We start from the raw sequence: 9,625 nt of genomic DNA on the forward strand, positions 1-9,625 counted from the left end.
TTGGGAGGCTATGGGGCTGTAGTCCGTATGGCAACCTAGGGAGACAGTAACTGCAGAGAAGCAATTTTGGGTATCTGTGGAAGTCTTGGAAGAGAAGGGACTGATTGTCACATGCACAGAGTGAAATAATCATACAGGGAGAGCAGAGACAACACTGCTGGCATACACTCAGGTCTGGGATTATTCCTTTTCATCCAAGCAGGGACATTCGGTGTAGTACTCAGAAGGGCCTTGACTCAGTGTGCAGAAATCCCTAGGTTAAGTATGGTTCTGGTCCCATTTGAAAAGCAAGATTTAAAAGAACCAAGCTTTTCCCAAGGAATTTAAATTCAGCTAGGAGTAAAACTCAAGAATACTTACAGAAACACAAACATGTCCAGTGCACAAAAAGGTAAAATATACACTGCCTGGAATCAAATAAAAAATGGCAAAGGATTTCGAGACAGAACATTTTAATTCATACAAATAGAATAATAGGATCAAGCCTGATCTAGAGTTGATGCAGATGATAGAATCAGAAAATAAGAACATTAAAATGGTTCTAGCAGCCATAGCAAAGTGATTAACAAAGGTAAATAGAAACAAGGAAGACAGAAAAACATCCAAATCAAACATGCAGTGATGAAAAGCAGCATGTCTGAGATGAAAAATAACTAGATGAGATTGATTATAGAGTGATATTGCCAAAGAAAAGATTAGTGAACCCGATGATACAGTAGTGAGAATTGTCAAAAATGAAATCCAGAGAGAAAACAATTTAAAAAGTGAAAATAATATTGAGGAGTTGTGGAATTACTGTAACTGGGCAAATATGCATATCATTGGAGCCACCAAAACAGGGAAGGAGTAGGAAATGGAGAATATTTGGAGAAACATTGTCTTGAAAATGACTAAACTTAGTGCAATCCAAGAAGCTCAGTGAACTTCAAAAACAAGAAAAAGAAGGAAAGCCACACTAAGGTACCTTGTAATCAATTTGATAAAACCAGTGATGAAAGGAAAAATCTTCGGAACAGCCAGAGACAGTAGATACAGTAAAATACAGAAGAACAAAGATTCAAATGACAATAGATTTTATTTATTTCTTTGTTTATTTACTTTTTAGTCCTTTTGAGATGGGGTCTACTTTCAACTGTAGGCTGGCCTTGAACTCACTATGTAGTTGAACAAGTTGACCTCAACTGTTGATTCTGAGTGTTGGGATCATAGGCGTGTGCCACCTCGCCCAGCCAAACAGAGATTTTAGATCAGAAACAAAGCAACCCAGGAGATGGTGGTGTGATATCCCAAAAGAATTGAAAGCAAGAACTAGTTATGTAGAATTTGATATGTACAGTGAACGTATTTTTAAAACATAAACTACCAAATAATTTTTCAGCCATAAAGAATGAATTCATGTCACATTCAGAAAACTGGGTGGATCTTGAGATATAAGGTTAAGTAAAATAAAATAGATATGGAAAATTAAACACAGCATGGGTTCTCTTGCATGAAAATTTGAAAATAGTAAAATACAGAGTTTTGCGAGATGGGGAAGGTTATTAGGGATAAAGAGGAGGGTGACTTCTAGGGGTAAATGGAATTAAAATGATAAAGTATGGTATATATGTACCATCTCTAAATGAATGTAAATATTATGTATTACGTATCAATAAAATGGGATAAAATAAAGAATCCAGCAGACACGGACTACAAGAAACATAATGTAAATTCTTCAAGCAAGACAAAAATCTGGGGCAATCCATTCGGGACTCCTCCTTTTCTCCAAAAAATTTTCTTACTCATAACCTCTTTTGCTGCTTAGAATTCATTTTTCAACTTCAGGAAACACAAACTTGGTGTGTCTGACATCTAGCATTTCCCCTATATCACTCAGAGGTTGTAAGGGTACCTGATAAAGATTGATGTTCAGCTGAGCTGGTGATGCACACCTGTAATCCCAGCACTCAGCAGGCTGAGGCAGGAGGGTTGCCAAGATGGCGTGGGCTACATAATGAGCTCAACACTAGCCTGAACTACATAGCAAGATCCTGTCTCAAAAAAAAAAAACAAAAAAAAAGATTGGGCATTCATTTTTGGAATGAGTGACCTTATGCATAAATCCATCAATCATTTTCCTAATTATGTACTACAGACATGTAGCAATAAAAATAAAAATTTTTTAAAAATTAAAAAATCTGAATGTATACACAATAAAGAAATGTACAAGAAGTGTACTATAACTATAAATTATAAATATGGTTATATGGTTTATGATATAAATATGACAATTATAAATATGGTTAGTTTTAAATCTATTATCTTGCTATTTGTTTTTCATTTGTTCTATTTTTTTAAAATTTTCTTTTGACTGTTCTTTACCTTCTATTAGGTTACCTTCATACAGTAGTCATTTTTTACTTTAGCATGCAAGAGAAGAGAAACAAATGAAGCAATCTCTATAATTGCCACGTTTATAATGAGAAAATCCTGGGAAATACATAAAAGCAAACAGTCATTCAACATAAAGAAGGTTCAGTGGTGGCGAACCTTGGCACACCGGCTGCAATGAGCTGTGTGTATCACTGAAAGTTCTAAAAGGTTCACCATCCTTGTAATAATGGCTGGATAAACACCTTTTACATTTCATTCTTTCTATGTAGTTATGCTTCTAATCACTCTGCACAGATTAACTAAATGTTCTGTTCTGGGTTAGATGGGCCATAATTTAATTGTCTCATACTTTTTCCTGAAGAAATCACATCCACAAATGAAAGTATCAAACCAAGAGTTTATTATGCATAATCACACATCTTAACACATTGCACTTGCATTATTTAACAATCTGGGAGCAGAAAGCAGGGATGCACCCAGGCAAGAGACTATGTAAGAAACAAGCATCGTATTGTGTCTACATATTTCAGTAATGCTGTCGCAAGGGGATACAAAACCAGGCTTTAGATTCCAGAATAAAAGAGAATTTCCCCTCCTTTCTCATTTCTTTTCTCCTCGGCGCTGCCGGAAATAGCGATTGTAGGCTGCGTTGTATCCATAAAGCATGGCGTACTGTTCACAAAGCTTGTAGTCATCACAGGCTTCCCGATTGATCTCGTAGGTAGGCTTGTTACGTTCCCGGATCCTGGAAAGTGGAGAAGAGGACAACATTGAGAAGCATAAGAAGAATGGAGAAAAAAGAAGGGAAAAGGAAATATTGGAGACAGTCCTTCCTGCCAATATCAAGGGATATTTGAATAACAGGTAGGGAAGGAAGGTGGATGCAATTTTTTGTTTGTTTTTAAGGAAGGCAGATTTTTGTTTCTGTATCCTTTTCTTTCTCCTCCTCTGTGCTTTTTGAGCCTTTCGTTAAAAGTTTTCTAAATACTCAATTGCTTTCTGCACACTGTTTTGAAATTTTCCGATAGTAAGACACAGTTGGAAACAATCTATGATGAAATCTGGTTGTCATTCCGTTTAGGTCTGTGGCTCTACACTAGGAGAGACCATCCTCCCACCAACCCAATGTCAAATTCTGTCACTCACCTCTCTTGGACTGCAGCGCGCCATCTCTGCTGTGGGGTCATGAAGGTGTTTGCATTTCTTCTGTTAATGAAGGGACCTTAAAACAGAAAACAGGTAAGTACAATTTTAGGGAAACAGCAGCTAAAAATACTTCAGTGAGTATTCTCTCTCACAAAGCTCATTAATTTGCTGTGTTTTATGTAACCAGAGACAGGCAAAGATCAAAGAGCAAGATAAGGCAGATTTTTAAATTTGCCTGTGGAAAAAATTGAATAACCCATTTCTGTATCTTAGGGCCACATCATTTTTTTGTTTGTTTGTTTTTGTCTCTGGGTAATGGCTTAACTTTTCTCAGTTTTAGTTATTTCTACTCAGCCTGTTTTACTTTACTTGAGAAATTCTCTCTGCTTTGAGAACTTATAAAGCATAATTTAGATTACTAGTACATGATCAGTTTCAACACTGCAAGAAATAATCTACATATTAACAACAAGCATGCTATGCTATTTCTAGCTGTCCTCAATCTTTGTAAATCTAGATGTCCCACAGCTTTCCATGTGCTGACGCCTGTGGTCTCCCAGCTCACTTGGCCTCTTTTTCTGGTCTTTGCCACGTGTGATTGTGCCTCCTTTTCCATTTATGAGGCTGGTGGGGGGCCAGCTTCAGATTTCCAAGTGAGATTTTATGGCTCCTCAGTATGTTGAAGGTATTTTAAATGGCGCATTATACTGGGCCAAGCTTTAAATAGAGAGCATTTGGCGATATTTACATTGACGTAGTTTTCCAAAAAGAGGCCCTTTCTGTTACATGTTTCGCCACTTTATTTACTTTAAAATAAGGAAAACTTCTTCAATGCCAGAGATTGAAGTAAGGAAGTCAAATATTCACTTACTAATTTCATAGGATTCCATGCTTTCGTGAGACTCTGGAATTAAAAAAAAACAGAGATTGATTATGTAGTTTTTGTGGTGGTTGTCGTGTTTTTCTTTTTTTTTTAACATGCTAGAGTCTAAATTTAAGGATGGAAAGAACGTGTTTAACAATTGGGTTATTGCATATTTCAGACATTTAAGACTTAGGAGTTTTTCTGTAGATTTCTCTGTGCTTATTTATCTGATGTTGAAGGAGGTAGTAACAAATCTTGGCTAAAGTTTCCCAAGTCTATTCAATCTTCAGACAAGTACATTCCAACATGTTAAGCCCTGCACAGAAATCTCCTGGGAGCCTTTTTCTATTAACTATTTGGGGCCTGTTTGTGAATAAGGTCAAGAAAGCATGGCGGTTACAGAAACAGGTAGGCCTTTTTAGGCGGAGAGTTCCAGTGCTTGGCCAGGCTGTACCAGGATGGGTTGCTAAAAGGGTTCTGAAAGCCTGCTAAGGAGTCATGTTAAATTGGCAGCCACAGAAACTACTGTCTCAAGATCAGCACAGAGACGCTGTCAAAGCAGGACCTCTTTCTTCTATTGCTCTCCTGAGCACAGCAGTTACATTTGAGACTAGGATGCCTACATATATGAGCAAGTTAGTTTGTTTAAAATGTTGGAAAGGAGATGACAAAGTCAGGTCTTCTTGTACAGAGAATTTGTGAAAAATTTCAAAAGTGACAAACATAATTTTTAGGGTTGTTGATGTAATTTAGGTTTAAAAGCAGCTAAAATGTCTAGATAATGGCAGTATAAAGGCAGAACCATGGAAATAATTTAGCTTCAAATTTCCTTTTACACAATTTGAACAAACACAGATTTAACAAAATATAGAAGCCATAAATCATTTTTCTGACAATAGAAGTTGTGTAATTGCATTCTGAGATGCTTCAAAACAAAACTTCTGAAATTCTTTAAAAGAAAACTTCATTTTAAAATTAAGTCACGGAAGTAATTTATGACATTGTCCTGTCCCCCAAAAAGAATTCTACTTAATACTTCCCATGAAAACTTAAAAGTTTTTCTTAAAACTAAGTGATTCACCAAGTGTCTTCAATCCACAGATACCAAAGTCTAAATAAATACCCTTAACATGAAAAGTGCAGGGCTGGAAATTTGGTGACTTCATCCCGAAATAGCTGTTCCTAGTTGTAGAGGAATTTACTATTGCAAGGACTTGCCTGTCTAGTTGCTTACAAACATCTAGATATTCAGAACATGGAATAGATTGGATGGAAGTGATCCGTGTCCACAGAGACCAGGAAAAAATTAAATTCATCCACTCTGAGATTCTAGCAGAGAAAGGAGGAGAAGGGAGAGGAAAAGCAGAAGGAATGGAAGCCAGAGGTTGAAAGGGAAATCCAGAGCGAGGGACGGGGCAGAGTGAAAGGTTTCTCACCATAGCACAAAGTCAGCACCGCTAAGGCAGCCAGGCAGGTGAGAAGGAGCAGGCTCCTCATGGTGGCTTGGGGGTCCCAGGGGTGGGTCTTGTGTCTTGGCAGGCAGCAGTCAGGAGAGGCTCCTACAGGCTGTTGGGGAAAGGCTGAGTTTTTATAAGAACCAGAGGAGCTGCAAGGGGAGGAACCAGTGGGAGGGGGCTGGAAAAGGTGGGGACGGGTTGGCACTAAACAAGCCCTGGGACTTTTCCCAAATATTCATTCCTTCCAGCTATTATCTACTCTGAGTGGGCAGTTCTCCCTCACCCCTGCATCTGACCGTGCTACATCAGGATGTTGCCTGGGTACAGAAATTGTGGCCACCCTGTGTTTGGCCCAGAGCTGGGCAAAAGTCCTCAGAAAGGGGAGTTGCCACAGCACAGGTTTCCTTTCTAATTCCTTTCCTGCTCTCACCTCCTGGTCTTGCACAAGGGCCTTTTGGGTTTGATCCACAGGCAGAACCATGATGTTATGTTTGCTGCCCTGTTGGATGGAGGAGAGGTCTTGGGGGAGAAAAGCCCATACTTTCAGTGCTGGTCACGATGTAGACATCTCTGCAGTGGGGTTGTGTTGGGAGCCATTGAAACTGGAAATTGAACAGAAGGGCAGGGCTGTGGCATGGTTGGGGCACAGCTGACCTGAGAACAAAGAGATACTTTAAAGTGCAAGATAAAGTCACAGCTGAGGACACCTGGCTCCAACTCCAATTAATTAAAGACTATAGCTACAGACATTTCACTCCTGCAATGAAATGCAACATGGAGATACTTTTTCTAAATTAACATAAGATAGTCCTCCTAAAGTAAACACAGTCTGTTACTTGTAAAAGTCTTTAAACCACTCCCAATGTCTGTTCAGTTTCCTGTGCTTTCTACTCTAACCCTTTCCTTGTTTGAAAAACTAAATAAATGCAGGCTGCCCAGAGACATTCCTTGTCCTAGCCCCCAGACTCTTGACCTCTGCAGAAGGTTTTGATCCTCCTGGGGCCCTAAAATCATACCACTTATCTCATTTATTTAAGCCTTCACCATACATTCTTTTGGGACATTAGGGATCTAGGCCAGCTCCCCGACAGAGTTGAATTGTCAGCCCCCAACTAATGAAGCACTTCGTGTCTGGTGATACACATCTGCAAAAATGTTCCCCAGTGCTCAGCAGGGTAGGGCTGTCCTATGGCCACATCAGTCCTATTCCTTTAGCTGGCCTCTTTGTAACTTGCTCATCCAGTTTCATGACATTGATCCAGACCTATGCCCTGGTGCTTTGTCAGGCTGATATCACTGATGGAGAAAGGCAGCAAGTAAAGGGTATTCTCATGCTCTGAAGGCTTTGTCTTGCTAATGCGCAAAATTGATAGGCTTTCAGGGAGTGGCCTATGGGATGCCAGTGCTGTGCTAGGCGCTGTGTGGGAGCTGCAGACAACATCCTTCCCTGAGGAGTGAGTGATAGCTCTGTCTCTACACTTGGCTCTCCTGCTGTAATGTATCCTCACACACAGGTTTTCAAAAATGTGCATTTTCATTACATCCTGAGACCCTGGAGAGCTGTTCCTTTTCCAGAAGGAGGACTTCACCCTGCTGCCTCTGGTTACTTGTAAAGATCACCTGCTCTTCTTGGACAGCAAGAAAACTGATTCTAGCCCATATGGCTCTGTTGCTTGGGAACCTAAGAGTCTTTCCAGACAAACGGACTTGATTCCCAATGTAAGCAGTAGATTGCAGAGGAACTACAACCTTGGGACTTTTGATTCCTGAGCAGATCAGTCCAGGGCCTGAGCTATGGGTTGGTGGGCTGTGCTTTCCATTCTGTTTTGTGTTATTTTGTTTTTTAAAAGAGAGTCTTGCTATATATTTCAGGCTGGCCTTGAACTCACTTTGTAGCTCAGGCTGGCCTTGAATGAACTTGCAGCAATTGTCCTGCCTCAGTCTCTTGAGTGCTGGGATTACAGGTATGTTCCACCATGCCACTTCTGATTTACTTCAGGGAATAGTGGTGAATGTCTAGATGGATGGAGTCTGATGGTCTGATTGGGATAGGGTTTCCTTTCTACTTCCTGCCTTATGAAGATCAGTATTTTACAAATACTGAAGGAATCCTTATTAAAATGAAATAGCTCAGTTATAATTTGGAAGACTCTTTTTGATAAAAAATCTTAAAGAAGACCTTAAAAGAAGGCAATGTAGGTTTATTCTTGGCAAACCCAACCATCATAATTTCCACTGAGACTGTTGTTTGTTTCTCTCTTTAAATCACAAACTCTCAGAATGTTTCTGTGTCCCTGTTCCAAGATAAATCAGCCAAATTATTACATTATCAATAAATAATTTAAAAGACAAGAGGAGCCAGTTTACTACATTGCATGATTCAAGAAGAACTAACCAACCTTAAGTAGACATTATATATGTAATTAGTTTAGTTAATATAATCCAAGGCCAGTCTCAATGTTTCACCCTTAAAATGAATAGGTTAGTTACATTCTAATCTTTTTCCAGATTTAAAGATAATATTTCTCCTTTTCCAGGTATAAACATGTGCTTTCTAAAGAATTAAATTTGAATTAAAACATGATTATTTTATACATTTATGGGTTACAGCATGATCCATCGTACACATATACAATCAGATCAGTGTATCTGGTACGCCCATCATTTCTTGTGCATTTGTTGAGTCTTATCAGATTTCAGATTTCACTTCTACTCTGAAGTTCATATGATAACTGTATTCCCTCAACCATTTGACATCATGATTGTTAATTTTCACAATCTCTGAAACCACATTTTTTCCAAATTAAGCTTTTCACCTTTTATCACAAATTATTTTGTTACAACTTTCACTGGATACCCTAAGCTTATCACCTCTCTCTTTCTCTCTGTCTGTTTGTTTGTCTGTCTGTCTCTCTCTCTCTCTTAGTATTGGGGATTAAACCTAAGGCCTTTATACTGGTCTACATCCCAAGACCTTTAAAAAAGTTAAAAACAAAACAATACAATGAAAAACCTTTTGAGACAGAATCTTAGTAGGCTGGGATTGAATCTGTTATGCTGTTGTTTCTTTGCAATACTGGGAATCATACTCAGGGCATCATGTATATTGGGTAAGTGCTCTACCACTGAGCTGTATTTCCAGCACTGTCAGTTCTTTGTTTTTGTAAAAAGTATCTGGGTCATTTCAAGATGCAGGGATGGGCTCTGTGTTGGAAATGGGCAACACTGACTCATAGAATGAAGACAGAAGAAAAAAATGGAGCTAGAAAGAAAAGCGAGGGAGAGAAATGAAAAGAGACTAGTAGATTTGGTTTTCTGGGTAATTTTTATGTACAGTTTGAATCACAGACAGAAACTTTGAGATAGCTTTAGGATGTTAGACATTAAACGTAAGATACAAGAAAAGACAAATAAGAGTTACATTGGTTATGAATAGGACTGAGATTATAAAACATTGCTTGAAAATTACCATGAAATATTAGAATTTAAAAAAAATTAATTTTGACTTCAGTTTGCATTTTCTTAAATAGGATATGTTATGAAGATTAAACTGTGTAAAAATTCTCCAGATTGCATTAGAATTTAGGATAATTTACAAAGCTATATGCCCTTAACTGTCGGTGTCACTCCCGGCCGGCAGGAAGGACACACAACAAAGTCTGGCAGTGGACAACCTTTTCTTTTATTTTCCTTCTCCGTACAGCCTGCCCCGGGAATCCTCCCAGCCGAAGCCTCTGTTGGTCCGCTCCCCGCGGCTCCTTGCGTGCTTCTTCCTACAGTCTGT

The 9,625-nt window shown here is 38.8% G+C and overlaps 1 protein-coding gene across 1 annotated transcript; it reads right to left on the minus strand.

The window, feature by feature from the left end:
- Positions 1-2,750: 2,750 nt before the first annotated feature.
- Positions 2,751-6,010, minus strand: Mgp (matrix Gla protein). The gene is made up of 4 exons (XM_003470432.4): positions 5,821-6,010; positions 4,391-4,423; positions 3,520-3,595; positions 2,751-3,118 (listed from the first exon to the last, which is right to left on the minus strand). The coding sequence occupies exons 1-4, from the start codon at positions 5,879-5,881 to the stop codon at positions 2,974-2,976; spliced, it is 315 nt and encodes a 104-aa protein (XP_003470480.1). The 5' UTR covers positions 5,882-6,010; the 3' UTR covers positions 2,751-2,973.
- Positions 6,011-9,625: the final 3,615 nt, after the last annotated feature.

The sequence above is a fragment of the Cavia porcellus genome, unplaced genomic scaffold (assembly GCF_034190915.1).
Source record: "Cavia porcellus strain 051 isolate PalLab524CR breed Dunkin Hartley unplaced genomic scaffold, mCavPor4.1 scaffold_27, whole genome shotgun sequence".
Lineage (NCBI taxonomy): Eukaryota > Metazoa > Chordata > Mammalia > Rodentia > Caviidae > Cavia > Cavia porcellus.

Bases quoted from the DNA above. Each gene is read 5' to 3' on its own strand.
- Mgp (XM_003470432.4), bottom strand. From the start codon at position 5,881: ATGAGGAGCCTGCTCCTTCTCACCTGCCTGGCTGCCTTAGCGGTGCTG. The intron at 4,424-5,820 runs GTGAGAAACCTT...TTTTAATTCCAG, and splicing joins GGTGCTGACTTTGTGCTATG to AGTCTCACGAAAGCATGGAA. The intron at 3,119-3,519 runs GTGAGTGACAGA...TCCACTTTCCAG, and splicing joins CGCGCTGCAGTCCAAGAGAG to GATCCGGGAACGTAACAAGC.